Source organism: Bactrocera tryoni, chromosome 1 (genome assembly GCF_016617805.1).
Source record: "Bactrocera tryoni isolate S06 chromosome 1, CSIRO_BtryS06_freeze2, whole genome shotgun sequence".
NCBI lineage: Eukaryota > Metazoa > Arthropoda > Insecta > Diptera > Tephritidae > Bactrocera > Bactrocera tryoni.
In genome coordinates, this window is record NC_052499.1 from 53354937 (window position 1) to 53371840 (window position 16904).

The 16904-nt window shown below is 34.0% G+C and overlaps 1 protein-coding gene across 1 annotated transcript in view; it reads right to left on the reverse strand.

The window, feature by feature from the left end:
- Nucleotides 1-1701: 1701 nt before the first annotated feature.
- Nucleotides 1702-16904, reverse strand: part of LOC120770503 (protein similar-like) — a 66071-nt gene continuing 50868 nt past the window's right edge. The window contains exon 7 of the mRNA XM_040098030.1: nucleotides 1702-1847. Within this exon, the coding sequence (XP_039953964.1) occupies nucleotides 1702-1847 (146 nt within the window). The remainder of the gene's footprint in view (nucleotides 1848-16904) is intronic.

Here is a 16904-nt window from a genome sequence, read left to right on the forward strand (position 1 = left end):
TTTCATTTTTCTTTTTTGTTATTTTTTTCTCTTTCGTTTTATTTGCTTTTATTTTTCTCATATGAGTAGCCCACACGCCGCAAATTAATTTCAATTTCAGTTCATTGAAGCGTTATTTGCTTTGAAATATTTATTTTGTCAGCCAAAAAAGAAAAATAAATATGAAAAAGCAATTATTGTAATTTTGGTGGCAATTTGAAAATAAATCAAATAATTTAGAGGGAAGTGAAATGCATTTTTAGTTAGACTATATTTGAAATCTACAAAAAGTATTGAATTTATTATTTTTGTGAGGTTAATTTTTTTTTTGTTGGTGCAAGATATTTATCAAAAAGTAATAGAGAATATGAATATAATCGAGGTCACAGTCTTTGGGGTCTCTAAAAATGCAGGTAAGATCCGGTTACGCAGACTCGACTGTCGGAACTTTATTTTTGAAAACCATTAATTTTTTTTTGATGTGTCATCCGTTTTTAGCTGCCCTTACTCGATTTATGAAAAAGTATCATCTAAACAGTTTTAACAGACCTCACTCTCTTGCTTAGTATGTATTGAAAAAAACTTTCTCGGATCTTAAAAAAATTGTATATAGTCTTAATAGCTTTTAAAATAATAGTACAGAAAATAAAGATTGCCGAAGATGAAGTAAAGACCACAAAAAGCACAAAATAACAAACAAAAGTAGAAAACAAAATTTTTTGTTTTATTACATCTGGTGAGGATTACTTTCAAGACGACAAAATAAATTTCCGAGTATTTTTTGTCACAATTTCTATGTATGTATATATGTACATATGTATGCAAGTTATTTATGAGTGTGAATAATAAATAGTTGCTCAATTTTTTAACAGTATTCAATTAACCAAATTTATTTGTTAGCACCATTTCTTTTAAATTATTTTATGCCATTTTGCTTCATTTATTTTGATTAAGAGACAGAAATTTTTTATTGCTTCGATTATTATTTTTTTTTTCTACGCGTATAATATAAAAGTAACTAAGTTATATGTATAATTGCTATGAAAATATAATTTTATAAATGTTTTTTCCATAATTGTGAACTATCTTTTTTTTTAAATTTAGCTTTATTTATATTTATTTGTTAGCACCATTTATTTTAAATTATTTTATGCCATTTTGTTTCATTTATTTTGATTGAGAGACAGCACATTTTTATTGCCTCGATTATAATTATTACTTTTTTTTTCTATAGTTTTATGAACAATATTTTTTTTAATTGTTTATTATGTATTATTTTATAATATTTTATATTTATTTTTATTTTATTTTTTATTAATTGTTCTTTAAGACTTTTCAAATTCCGTTATATTCATATAGTAAATAAATAAGTTATAATAATTGTTTTGAAAATACATATGAACAACATTTTTTATTATTAATTATTTATTATTATAATAAATATATTTTGTTATTTTTTTTTAATTTTTTTAACTTCATTATTTATAACCTTTAATTAATTTTGTATTCATCAGTGCTTTTATCTACACTTTTATAGTTTACTTAGTATTCATCAATCATTCATGCGTTCATTATAATATTTTCCAATATCAAATCACTTTTTGTAACTTTCACTGTTTCATTTCATGGAATTTCACACGCGTTGAAAATACACTCGTTCCCGTTGAAAATTTTTACGCAAACATACAATGGATAATTGGAAGTAAATGGAAATCTGTGTACTTACCTTATGACATAATTAACGCAAACAACACTTTGTGGTTTCAATTTATCATAAACAATTGTGGCTTGTGTCACGATCCAACAATAACCGCCGTATTTACCCAGGAATCTATAGCGACAAGTCTCACCTTGGCCCTTGCTCAACACTAGAAAGATGGAAGAAAATCAAAAGGAAATTGTAGAAAATATATTACACGTTTGTAAGCAGTATAGATGAGCTATTAATAGCTAAGTAACTTGATACATCGATTAATGTGACATAAATAATGCTTCATATATAATTTATAAAGATAATCACACAATAAGTTACGAAGCATATTGTGAATATTACACGATTTGTGCATTTACTATATACATATGTATTTCTAGTATATAAAAATATATTTATAAAAGTTTAGGTATGTATTAATGTAAGTACTCTATGTAAGTATTAATGTAGAGATTAAGTTCGCATGCGCCTTAGCTATTCCAGTGAGACATTTATTGTGGTTACCTAAGACCTTGAAGAGCTAATTACGCAGTTCATTCTATCATTTAACGAGCAATGCAAAAGTATTTAAAATCTTTCGAGTGCTCTCAAATTTCCGTGTTCTATTACGAGCGCTTTATTAGCCAGATTTTGTGGTTTGTCAGGCTAATGTGGCGCCACCCCAGCACGGGGAAGCAATGAAGCATGAGTTTTGAGGGATAAGTAGATTATTTATGTAAAAAACATTAGCAAAATAAAAAAAATATTATAATGAAATTTATTAGTAACAAAATAAAAAGTAGTAAAACTAAAATATTAATAATAACGATCAAAATCAAAACGGAAGAAAATAAAATATATGTACCAGGTTGCTCAATAAGTTTTGCCGTTCGATAAGAGAGGGCATTGCCATTAGCCCAAATTTTTTTATTGTTTTGTTGGTACACTCTTCATATGAACGTATGTGAAGTTTCATTTCAATCTGTCAATTCATTCTTTGTTTACAAACCATTTAGTGTCGCCGTGTCACAGTATTTTATTACAATGGAAAAAATTTAATATTTTGCAGGGATAAAATTAGTATTTTTCGAAGGTGTAGTACCAACAGAAATTCACGAACGAATGCTAAAAGTGTATAATGATTCTCCACCTACAATTAGAACAGTAGAAATATGGGTTGCTGAATTTAAACGTGACGGTACAAGCCTTGAAGACGATCCACGTGAAGGACGTTCAAAAAGCGCATCAACACCAGAAATCATAGCCAAAATACAGCATATGGCTTTGGAAGATCGTCGATTGACTGAGATAGATTTAGTGGAGGCTCTACACATTTCATTAGGCAGTGTGAGCCATATTTTAAGTGAAATTTTGGGTTTCAGAAAGCTGTGTGCTGAATGCGACTTTCTCAGCAGCATTTGGAGCCCCGCTTTAAAAGGATAAATTGGATTTTGTGCGTCGATTCGTCACTATGGATGAGACTTAGGTCTATCACCAAGATTCTGAGTCAAAACAAGAGGCTAAAGAGTGGTGTGGTTGTTCGGCTTCGAAACGAGTTCGTGTCCGGAAATCGATCAAGAAGGTTATGGCATCAGTTTGCTTATCCCTTTTCATTCCTTCTAATGTGGAAAAAATGTTCTTATTTGCTACTGTAATCTTTACATAAAAAATATTTTCTCATTTTTTTATTCAAGATGTTTGGGATTACGAATTAGTCCCCAATTATTATACCCTGAACGGGGTATATTAAGTTTGTAACACCCAGAAGGAAGCGTCGGTGACCCTATAAAGTGTATATGTATATAAATGATCAGTATGTTGAGCTGAGTTGATTTAACCATGTCCGTCTGTCCGTCCATTTGTCCGTCTGTATATATACGAACTAGTCCCTCAGTTTTTAAGATATCGTTTTGAAATTTTGCAAACGTCATTTTCTCTTCAAGAAGCTGTTCATTTGTCGGAACTGCTGATATCGGACCACTATATCATATAGCTATCATACAAACTGAACGATCGGAATTTAGTGTTGGTATGGAAAACTTTTGCATTTGACAAGATATATTTACGAAATTTGATGTAGATTATTTTCTAAAGCAACAATGTAATCTCCGAAGAAATTGTTCAGATCGGTTAACTATATCATATAGCTGCCATACAAACTGTATGATCGGAATCAAATGCTTGCTTGAGAAACTTCCTCATTTAACGATATATCTTGACGAAATTTGGTATGAGATAATCTCCGCAAAAATTGTTCAGATCGGATTACTATAGCATATATGTAGCTTCCATACAAACTGGACACATAGTTACTAAAAGAAATACACCTGTGAAGGGTATAATAGCTTCGGTGCAGCCGAAGTTAACGTTTTCTTCTTGTTTTACTATTAATATTATGCAATTATTTATTACCGTTATGTGGCAGACTGATTTTGAACTATTTGCTTTTATTTTGAACCCACTACGGGCCTCTTTTGGTTGTTCGCTCTAACTATAGCATAATTTTAGGCTAACATGCATTGTTAAACATGCTTGCAAATTATATCGAAAAGAGCCATAAAGTTTTGAGATTTCTTTGCGAAATTATGTAAATAAAAACATAAATTTCTAAAAGTATGCTTTTCAAATTACAACAAATACCCACGCAATTAAAATATTTGTTTGGAGAAAATTAATTACTTGCCATATACTGTACTTACAATAAGCATAGGCGATAAAAAGCAAACTTCAGCGAAATAAAAATTCATAACGGTGTAATGCATACCTATAAATTTAATTTAATATTGAGGTAAAAGTGTTTTTGTGACACTTGGGGCCGCAATTCTATTGGGTCTCAAGTATGTAAGTGTGCATGTACCAATCATAACTAAACTTCGACCATCTGAAATACAAAGGAAGGTTATGTCGACACCACAATTTCCCTTGCGATTAAACGTGGTAATAACTGCCGGCACAGAAACCACAGAAAAGTAATTACCAAAAATTTACAGCCTCATTAAGGCAGCTTATGGCCCACTGATAGTATGCTCAGCATAATTGTTATTTTACTTAGCTGGCTTTTGATTTTTTTTATCGATTTTAGGCTGCCACAGGTGAAAAGCCCATAAGGCGGCACACTAACGGACAGCCGAAAGAGCAACAAATACACAAATTAATTAATAACAATGCAGCTAAAAATAACAAAGCCAATTCTGAAATAATGTCGCAAGACAAGCTGCTGAAAAGGCTTTTAGGCAAAAGCAATTTGGCATAGAAATAATTAAAAGAAGCTTTATCGGTTAGGGCAGGAAATAAAGGAGGGAACAGCTGGTTCTTGTATTAAAATGAGTTTTTACTCATAAACTTAATTGCTTGCATTTATATAAAAATATAGAATACATATAGTAATTTAAGCGTTACCACAACAAAAAGTTTGAAAAAGAGAGCATTTTAAATTTCAACATAGAAATATATTTTACAAGTCGGCTTACTTTTATACAAAGAATAACTTCAAAAAATATTAAAAAAAAAAAAAATTAATTAATCCTGAAAGAACTTTAATCGCTTTACTCGATAAGAAAATAAATAAATATTCACTCTGCACAGTACAATAACAATAAAAAGAGATAAAGAAAAACGAAAAAAAGCAAACAAACTTACATTTTAACAAAAACAATAACAATAAAATATGTAGATGGGCTACGCAAGCATGCCTCTAGCCAAGTTCAATATCTTTCTGCTCGGCACCGACCGCGTACCCCAAAAAAATCTTGCCTGCTTCCCGCTTGCACACACACTGCCTTGCGAAAGACAGAATGAATTCATTCGATTAATTCAAAATCAGTAGCAGAAAATTAGTTTTATTCTGTTTTCTTTCACGAATTAATTTCACTGCAAACACACACCCACTGAAAATGAGAGAGAGCGAGAGCGAAAAGCAAAAAAAAAAAGCAGCAATGGCAAGGCAATAAAGAAAAAACCAAAACATGCATGAGGCTCCCGAGGAGGTGACCAGCAAAAAACACAAATGTAACAGCAGCTGACTAGAAGTATATAGATATATATCTATATATATATTATATATACACACGGTGTGTCCGTAGTTGTACTAATGGAAGCCAGCAAAAAAATGAGAAGCGGATTAATTATTTAGTCAACAAATCAACATGATAATTCTGATGCCTACACACTGAGCACAGCGTATGTTCATGCTATTAGTTCATGAATTAGCCGCTAACTAGCGATTTAGACTGGATATAAAAAATGCGTGCAATAAAAAAGGATCACAAAATATCACAAAACATATATTAACATCTAAGCATTTGACATGTCAACATACATACATATGTATGGCGCTACTAGTGTTGAATTCATATGATTTTTAGTTAGGCCTAAACTTGGAAAATTGCGTGTATAAATTTGACAGCTGTCGGAACATTAGTTTTTGCATTATGTCATTTTGAATGAAACAACTTTTGTTATTATTTAAAAATGGTTAAGAAAGAATATCACGTGTTGATAAAATATTGCTTTTTGGAGAGAAAAAGTACAGTTGAAGCAAAAGCTTGGTTTGAAGACGAGTTTCCGGACACTACCCAAGGAAAATCAGCCATCAAGGATTAGTATGCTAAGTTTAAACGTGGCAAAATGAGCACCGAAGACGGTGAACCAAGAGGTTGTTACCGACAAAAAAATCAAAAAAGTCCACCAAATTATTTTGGATGAGCGTAAAGTGAAGTTGTTCGGGATGGCAGGCACTCCAAAGATATTAACTGAACGTGTACATTGCATCATTCAGTAACATTTTGATATGAGAAAGCTCTGAACAAAGTGGGTTCCCTGCGAGTCCACTTTACGCCAAAAACAACGGCGAGTTCAAGATTCGGAGCAGTGTTTAGAGATGCTTATGCGTAAAAAACGCGAGTTTTTGCAACGATTTGTGACAATGCATGAAACATAGCTGCATTCATTCACTACGAAGACCAATCGACAGTCATTCCGAGTGGACTGAATACGATGAACCCGCTTCAAAGCGTGGAAAAGCGCTACAATCGGCTGCAAGGTTATGGCGTCGCTATTTTGAGATGATTAATCATAATTTGGATTGACTACCATCAACAGCGACTATTTCAGAGTGTTATTGGGCCGTTTGAGAGCCGAAAAACGGCTGTATTTGAAGAAAAAGTGAGTGCTATTTCACCAAGGCAATGCACTGTATCACATGGCAGTGCAAACGATGGCAAAAATCCAAGAATTGTGGCTCAAATTGCTTACGCATCCAATACGGTGGATGGAAGTATTCTATAGAAAAGGCCCCCAGCGACTATTCGCTGTTCTCAGGTCTTAAAAGAATTCTCGCTCTGAAGAAATTTTCGTCGAATGAAGAAGTGAAGGCCGAAACTGAGACCTATTATGAAGCAAAGAGCGAATCTTACTACAAAAATGGTATCGAAAAGTTTGAGGGCCGCTTTAATCAGCGTGTTAGCCTTAAAGCGAACTATGTTGAATAAATTGAATTTTGCAAAAACAAAAATGTGTTTTACAAAGGTAGGCCGGAGACTGCTCAATTGACTAGTTAATATCGTCTAAGCAACAGAGGAAAGGAAATGTTAAGAATTTGAGAATTTCAAAATAAAAAATATTTTTTTTTAATTTTTTAAATATAATCGAAGATGCAAACTTTTGAACTGTTTTCGTTTACAAAACATATATTTTTCTGAGAAGCCGCCGTTTTGTCAAAAATTAAAACATTTTCTATAACTTAAAGCAGAAAAATCTTCCTCGGCGCCATACACCTTTTTTGGTAGAAATGCTGGTGATTGGCTACGTGATGAAGGGAATCCATAATTTTGCAAAATGAATAACGGTGTGTTAAATTCTGTAAAAGCGCCTTATACTTATTTATTTATTTATTATATAAAAACTTAACAAAAAAAAAAATTACAAAAACAAATTTTTTTTGAACGAAATCTGAACATTTAAGGGGGGAGCTTGCTTTAGAAGCTTCAAAAAATCGATTTTTTTTTTGCTTAAATCTCTATAAAAAGAATCTATGAATATGCCCCTACAGTTTTAGATGGGAATTCGAAATATTTTCGAAGCTAGAAGAGAAATAGTGAGCGAGGGTCTAGCAGATATAAGAGCGATTGGGCAGAAAGCGAAAGCTTTGACGCGAAATTTCTCGGTTTTTCAATTTTACGATTTTTCTTAATTGGCGGGCAGAATAGAAAAAAAACTAAACGTCGTATGGAATTGGGGCAAAGTTTATTATATTTGGCATTAAATTATCTTCAATTTAAACTAAAAAAAACTAAGAAAAGTCGAGTTTTAACAAATTTTTAAACAACATAAAGTAAATTTTTTTTGGTCAAAAACCACTTCTTTTTCAAATTTAAAAAAATTTGTAAGGTTTTACTTTTTTCTGGAATTTTTTTAGTTTAACTAGAAGATAAATTATTGAAAAATATGAATCTCTTTGATTTTTTTTTCCGATAGAAATTGCAACCTGCATCCTGCCTGTCGGCCGACAAATGTACATGCGAGATGCATCGGGCAATTGCTTCCCAAAGGCAGAAAATCAAAGATTTCGTATACAAAAAATTTGTGAATGATGTATAAATATATAACTCTAAACCCTGGAAATTTCGCTTTAATCGCTTATTTCTTTCCCTCCAAAAAAAATTCTCAAAAAAATCGATTTTTTAAAGACTCTAAAGCAGGCTGCCCCCTTAAGTCGAATTTTAGGTTTCAAACCAAATTGGTATCCTGTTGATGCCGAGTAAATTTCATATTTCACGAAGTGTAAAACCAAAAAAACTCTTATATTAAACTTTAAAGTTCAGATACACGAAAGACAAAAGTTTCACTCCCTTCCGAGCTACAGACTTCCGGCATGCTGTCAAATGTGCACTCATTGGAGTCACTCCCTCACATTTAGATTTTTCATTTAAAAAGTTATTTTCGCATTTAAACCATGTTGTGCGAAAAACTTTTGCAACACCGGAGAAATGTTGTCCCTACGCACACACACACACACACATGTTGTTACAGACAATGTACTGTTACCACGAACGCCAGCAAAAGCAACAACCCCACGGCAGCGAATTCAACAGCTTTTGGAGGTCAATGAAATATGCCAGCAGCAAGGAAGAATGACGGAATAAATTGTAAGCTGAGTTGGCAGCGAAAGGGTGTGAGAGCTAACGCTGCTTGTGCCGTGCAACAAATGCAAAGTGCAACAACGCAACAGAATGTACTGCTGCGTATGCGTGTCTGTATGTGTTTGTATTTTATTCTCGTCGGAATGCCGGCATACCGCGGATGCATTGTAGTATTTATGGCATTAACCGTTGTTAAGCTGGCCGCATCAAGTAAATAGAAATAAGACAAAACGAAATGGAAGTGCAAGAGGAAGAGGAAACAACAACAACAACAACAGAAGCGTGCTTCCCAATGAACTTGATGTGTCCTTTAGTCAAGGACTTTTCCGGGTGGCGGCAGCAGCTCACAGCCAGTCAACCAGCCAACCAGTCAACCAGCCAGGAAGCCAAGGCATGAAGGTATCAAGTGCTGTCAGTAGCGACAGCAACACTCGTACGCCAGTCATACGTGCCACAACTTAACGGTTGCCAAAATTTATGAACATGCGCTAGCCAATATTGAGCGCTGCTCAAGTGCAACGCGCCGGCATGCAGCAGACCGAGCAGACCCGTTGCAATGTAGATAAGCAGCCAGAGGCATGCAGCAGCATATAGACGATGGAAATGACAGTCATTTATATAAAATAGCACATATAGAATTATACTTGGCGCATTATTGTCCATCAAACCGGCAACGCAGAATGGAAAATCACAACAACGAAAGTAAATGTGCGAGCGACAGATATAAGGCACATAAACTCAAGTACCTATGGCGGTCGGTTTTCGAGTAAGCAGACGTAAAACTATCAACCATGCAGTGGAAGTGGAAAACGGAATACAAATACAAGACTAATCAAATCTGTAAAGCTGCTTTCAAGGTTATGTAACAAGTAAGTGGTCAAAGAAAGCAAAACTCGCGCTTACCAGGGTCGTTGGGTAAAGTAACTAAGGAGTAAAGTAAAGAAGGAAGACTCAAACCCTAATAAATTGACTTAAGTTGTCTCATTTACGCCAGTAGCAAGGTAAGAGAGTAGCGAATCGAACAGACTATTGTGTTTTTGATGTAACCTTGCATCTTTGGTGAAATAATGCTTCTTTTCGGTTCATACTACATTTGCTAAGTTCTCGGCAGCTATATGCTTTAGTTAGGTTATGTTATATGGCTGATCTAGTGATCGCACATGAAGTGCTATAGGTAGTCCTTCGTAAAGCCGCAGAAAAAGAAGAACTCCTGTGTTCGATATTATAAGTTTGCAAAGCGCTTAATGGTCAATACAAATTTGCACAGACGCTTAATTTCCATTCCCGTCAGTTCGGTGAGATGTCTGAAGGTATGCGGGGTATGGTTTAATTCTTGAACTCCCAAACGCGGGACAGTCAAGACGGTAGTGTTGAGTTGTTTCCACCTCATCTTCTTCCATACAGCTTCTGCAGTCTGGTAAGATTCATGCTGTAAGGATGGACGCCAATAGGACAATGGTTTGTTAAAAGCCGCACAACTAGTGAAATGCTAGCCTTACTGAGGGAAAAGAGATCACTTGATCGATCTCGGGTCCAAAGGCTTTTGCGACAGCGCATGTACCGACGGTGGTCCAACGCTGTCCAGCTGCATATAGGAACACCGAATTGCTCCCATTCTACCGATAGCGGTTCTAGGTTGCCTTTCCTTGGTAGCTCATCAGCTTTACAATTTCCTGCCACACCGCTATGGCCTGGCGCTCATACCATTCTTGTCACATAGTCACTCGATGCTACTGATAACGAGGTTAGAGACTTCTTAATCAACCCGGAACGCACTGTTAATGAGTTTAAAGCTAGTTAAGGCGCTCTGCTATCTGAGCGGATGATCACTTCTCTAAAGAAGGCTGCACACCGTAACAGTAAACCTACTGCCACCTTAATGGCTGCAACCGCGGCTTTGAAGACACTATAATTGTCAGGTAGTCTGATGCTGGAGTTGATAGAGAACTCCTGACAGTAAACTACTCCACCAACCTTCCCACCAACTTTGACACATTCGTAAAGAAGCTCACTGGCACTCTCCTCCAACGGGTTATTGTCACCAACAACTCCCTTGCCGGTATATGGGCAGAAAAAGAGCCGCCAGAGTTCTGCTTGGTATATGGTGTAGTGGTCCAATCTCAAAATTTCGATAAATACACTGTTCACTGGCGCAATAAGGACAAGTGCAAAATTTTAGACTGACATCTCGAAAATTGAGGGTATAGCTGGTATAAGATATGTTAAAATACAAACTTAGTAGCACTTTAATGAAATTTCCGCAAACTCTCTAGTATCAAATTCAAATCTCTACTCGATCAAATTTTTTTACAAAAGCTCAGCTCTCAAATATAGTAAGCAGAGAAATGGCGAATCGAAGAATCGACTTTATAATAGTTTTATGATTACATGACATATACTTTTCAAGCTAAACTCGTAGTGAGAATAATATTGTTTATCGAATTTGTAGTGTATTTGCTTCTCACAAGTAAGCCCTTGAATGGAATCACATAACAGTAAATCATCGTCATCATTTCAATTCATTTCATGCAACGGCAGAAAGCAATGATTGAGCCAGAAGTTAGGGTGGTGAGGTAGTACAACCAAAGGATTCTATAGCAGGCAGACACACAAACAAACCGACAGACGCAAACAGTTAGCCGCAATAGTCCGAAGTCTGAGTGTATGCAGCAGAAGTGCAATTCAGTGCATTGCCAATGCGACCATTGCAATGTTAGTGGATATGTATGTGACAGAAGTGTATCGTTGGCCAGGAGCAGTACCACAATAATAGCCCAAGCACTGAGTAGCGAAATGATAGCAGTTATGTACACCGCCTGCCAACAGCGCGCCGGCGATCGTTTATTTTCATTTGATTATTTGCGGTCATCATGAAAATGAAAAGGAAAACTCGCCACACATGCATACATACTTACATATGTAACGGTTAAGCAGACTGTGATATATCCACTAAAGCGTCGCATATTTCTCTTAATGCCCATGTTTGCCTGAGCTGGCTGGGATAAGAAAATACAAACGAGCGCAACGCCGGCCAAAGCATATAAACATAAATCAAGGATTTGTTTGCTCGGATTTCGAACGTGCGTTGGATGCATTTCTGCTAGAAGGAAGTAGGAAAAGGTGCATATACACACGGAATATCACACACAGGCATGCCTGTCCGCACCTTACCCCGCTTGCTTGCTGAAATCTTGTCGAACGTTGTTTGTTTTGTGTTTGCAGCAGGATAAAATCGTTATGACCATCAGCTTACGGTCACTTAGGTACACACACCAACAATGAGTGTCGAAGTAGTGTATTGGAAAATATTGCAATCCTTTGCATTGAGCAGGTAATTGTGATTTCTTGCAATTGCAATGACCTTTCGAACCGAGCAAAGGTTATCTCAAAAGCGTTTATGGCCCATTAGTTGAGGAAAAAAAAGCTTTTGCTCGACAAATTATTACCAGTTCAAAGCTTATGGTGAACTGCCTCTAGAAATCTTCTGGATTATTGCGTGAATTTAATAATTTTTCAAACTTAAAAATTAAACTCTATTCTCAAATAAAAGCCATATTTCAACAGTTGTCTACAATATTTCATGCAATTGCGTCACATGCAGCGCATCAGCTTGTCGTAATTTGAAATTGAAGCGAATTACTTGTGAAATTCACACGCTACGTAAACTTATTTCATAACTGCAAAACAATTTGGTTTTATGAAAATGTTACTCATACGCCAGAGCGCACCGCAGAGCTAAGCATTTGCATACTGCATATGTATAAGTGCATGGCATGCATGTATGTGTGTGTTGCCTTGCGGTTCAAGCAATGTCAACAAATGCCGAAGACATGCTTTCGTTGCACATGCAAGTATTATATATACACACGTGTGTGGCATGCAACAAATTTAACAGCAGATTTAGCTGCACATCATAATGTCAGTCAAGGGGAAAATTGCATTTTTACCTTTAGGCAAACGGCATTTGTACGTGAGCAAGCAGACTAAACACCAATAATAAGCGGTGACTGTGGAAAAAAATGCTGCAGATAACTAGTAGTAAATGAGGAAGGAACGAACAAAGACGATGACTTGACAAAGAGAACTCTTACAAGCGAACAGATTCAAACTGTTTCTAAAATCGAATTAAATTTTCAAAGCATGAAAGTTTTATTTTTTTGCAATAACTCAAATGAACGTTTTGAATACTTAAAAAACTCGTGTCGTGTCTAAGAAAAAAGGGCGAAATTGCACGTGTTGAATCTGAAAGTGCATACGCACGCATTCTACGGATTTAAATCTTAGAAGCATTTTTCTATACTTAACAACAACAATGTCGAGTTTGGTGATGTCATTACTACCTCCAATAACATTACAAATACAAATACTAACACCATTACTAACGTAATTACAATAACAGTAATGCTAGTGACATTATAAACATAAATTGCATTAACTTTACTGCAACTAATATTAATATCATTATCAATACTAGTTACAATACCATTACAAATACCAATACTATAATCATTACTAATATAACAACATAATTACCGCTACCAATATCGTTAACAACAATAATCTCCAGTTTGGTGATATCATTACTAGCTCTAATAACATTACAAATACAAATACGAACACCATTACTAACCTAATTACAATAACAGTAACACTAGTGATATTATAGACATCAATTGCATAAACTTTACTGCAAATAATATTAATATCATTATCAATCCTAGTTACAATACCATTACAAATACCAATACTACAATCATTACTAATATAACAAGATAATTACCGCTACCAATATCTTTAACAACAATAATCTCCAGTTTGGTGATATCATTACTAGCTCCAATAATATTACAAATACATATACGAACACCATTACTAACATAATTACAATAATAGTAATGCTAATGATGCTATAAATATCAATTGCATTAACTTTACTGCAAATAATATTAATATCATTATAAATACTAGTAACAATACCATTACAAGTACCAATACTATAATCATTACTGATGTAACAACAAAATTACCGCTACAAATACCGTTCACAACAAATATACATTATTAAAATAGCATTTATCATTACTGTTATATTCACAATTACAAAAATTGGACAACCAATATATTTAAAAATCAAAATAACTAGAAAAACAGTTTCATTAACACTTTTTAAGCAGACTTCAAGGACATTACTAGTACCAATAAATTAACAGTATCATTTATTTTTTCAATATCAATACCGTTACCGGTCAGTACTCAAAGAACAATACCTGAAATTACTAAAACAATTAATTATAGAAACGACAATAATTGCAAAACAGTACCATTATCAATACCAATACCATTCATACAAATTAAAATTTACAATGCAATTATTAATACTTTTAAATTTTTTCTGAATTACCAGCATTACCAATACAAATACATAAACAATTACCAATCCCTACTGTATCATATTGACATACAAACTAAAATTCACAGTGTAATTAACATAATAATAAGTATTATTATTAATAATTAATATAACACTTAGGAATTTTTTCTAAACTACCAGCATTACCAATACTAATATTCAAGCAATATCCTATCCCTATTGTAACATATTGGTATATAAACTAAAATTTACAGTGTAATTTTTTTAATATTTATAAATTTTCTTTAAATTACCAGCGTTGCCGATACCATTACCCACGCAATAACCAAGCCTAACAGAAAAAAAAACATTCAGTTTTTAATATAAAATTGCAGGGTAATTAATTAATAACTTATAATATATATTTTCCCTGAACTAAAACCATTACAAATACCAATACCCAAAGAATTACCAATCCTAACAGAAATAAAAACAACCAGTACTTAATATACTAAAATTTGCAGTGCTACTAATTCAGTAATAAAGCATTTACTCTAAATTACTAACATTACCAATACCATTACCCAAGCAATTATCGACGCTAAGGGGTATAAAAACATTCAGTACTTAATATACCAAAATTTACAGTGTAATTATTTTTATACTTGTACATTTGCTCTAAATTACCACCATTACAAATACCAGTACCCAAACAATTACCAATCCTCGCCGAAATAAAAACAACCAGTATTTAAAATATCAAAATTTGCAGTACTACTAATTTAGTAATGAAGCATTTGCTCTAAATTACTAACATTACCAATACCATTACCCAAACAATTACCGACGCTAAGGGGTATAAAAACATCCAGTACTTAATATACCAAAATTTAGAGTGCAATTATTTTTATACTTATACATTTGCTCTAAATTACCACCATTACAAATACCAATACCCAAAGAATTACCAATCCTAACAGAAATAAAAACAGCCAGTACTTAATATACTAAACTTTACAGTACAATTAATTTAATACTTTTAAATTCCAGCTGAACTAAAATACAAATCTTCGTATGCATTTCAAAATGAAAAAAAAACTTCGTGAAAACTTCTAAAAATAGAAACATAAAGAAAATAATGTCACAGTTGGAACTTTTCAATTGCATAAATTTGACTACCAAATTGAGCTTGTTAGGTTGAAACTTTGCAACTTTCAGAATCTACAAAGTGAGGAAAGACATTAGATGGCACTTATCTAGTAGAGCAAAAATAATTTTTTATTTATACGCAATTACTTGGAACTTCATTAAAACAATATTTGCACAAACTATTGAAAATAAAAAAGGCGAAGCAAAAGAGAGGTAGAAGCAAATAATAAAATAAACGCTAAAAGAACTACATTAAAAAGGTGGAGGATGAAAAAAAAATCAGTTCAAATTTTTTTTTTTTTTTTAAGGGGTAGTTGAGTACTTAAGTTTTATAAAAATTGTAATTAGCACTCTTTTGCTAAAATATAATTGAAGCGCTTGCTGTAAACATTTCAATTTGGAAATTGTCGTCGTAATCATTTCGTTGCTTTGCGCGCATCAGCACCCGCTACCCGCTTCTCGCTTGCCAAATATTCAAATTTTCATTTAATTTTGTAATGAATGCAATGAAGTCCATTCACATTATTATCAGTGTTCCGTTTTATGTGCACATTGATTCGTCTTTAGTGTGTGTGTGGAAGAGAAGAGAGCGAGCGAGCAGTGCCAAGCAATTTGCAGCACCTGCAGTAAAGTTAGCGTTAATTAACTCAATTTAAGTACGAAAAAACATTACAGCGAACGCAGAGGGTTTTAGCGGAGCGCCGCCACCCAGTGCTCGCCAGTCAATATAACGGTACCGAAATTAAATAAATAACTCGTACACTCGCACATACATATGTACATAAAGCCAATGAAGTTGTTTTGACTACTTTCGGGCGTTCGTAATGTCTTTAATAGCAATACCAACAACAATTCGTGCGCTTTATGAAAACAACAAAAATGCCGAGCATTATGTGTACTAATTAATTGTAAAATAGAATTTGACAGCACTGTTCCGTTGGCTACTTCCTAACGGATATTGGTAAGAGGGTCTAGATGGAGACGGAAAATATATACTTGACGGTAATGCAAAGTGTGTTGTAGTATTGGGAGAGGAAGGCAGTAGCCTCTCAATGAATAACTAACATCGTCACTCAAACGCTTTGGATTTAATTATCTAATTTATTTGCTGAAAAGTTGCACGTTTGTGGCAAATTAGAAAATTTGAAGGGTTTCTTGAGTATTAGAAATCTTGAAGCATGAAAAATCCAATGAAATACGAGCAGTAAATGAAATTTGAACGAAAATAAGTTTGTATATGCTCAAAAGGTTTTTAGTTTCCGCTCTTCATTAGATGAATACTTTTCGGAATCGAAAAAAAAAATCTCAGCAGACAAATGGTTAGTATTTCAAGATTTAATCGTAATAAAAATTAGAAGAAAATAAACGATAAATAAAGCAAACACGCAGAAAGTTAAGCGAAAGAGGAAAATTACTTTCGCGCCAGCAACAACAAGGAGTAGTGCGCACCGGCTGGTGAAGATGTTGTTTGCGAAACTTTACACATTTTCATGCTGTAAAACACAAAACAATTAAAATGCGAAGAAAACTGCGAAGAAAACTGCAACGCGTCCAATTAGACTGTTACGCTGATGCAAGGCGTTAAATGTGATAAAGT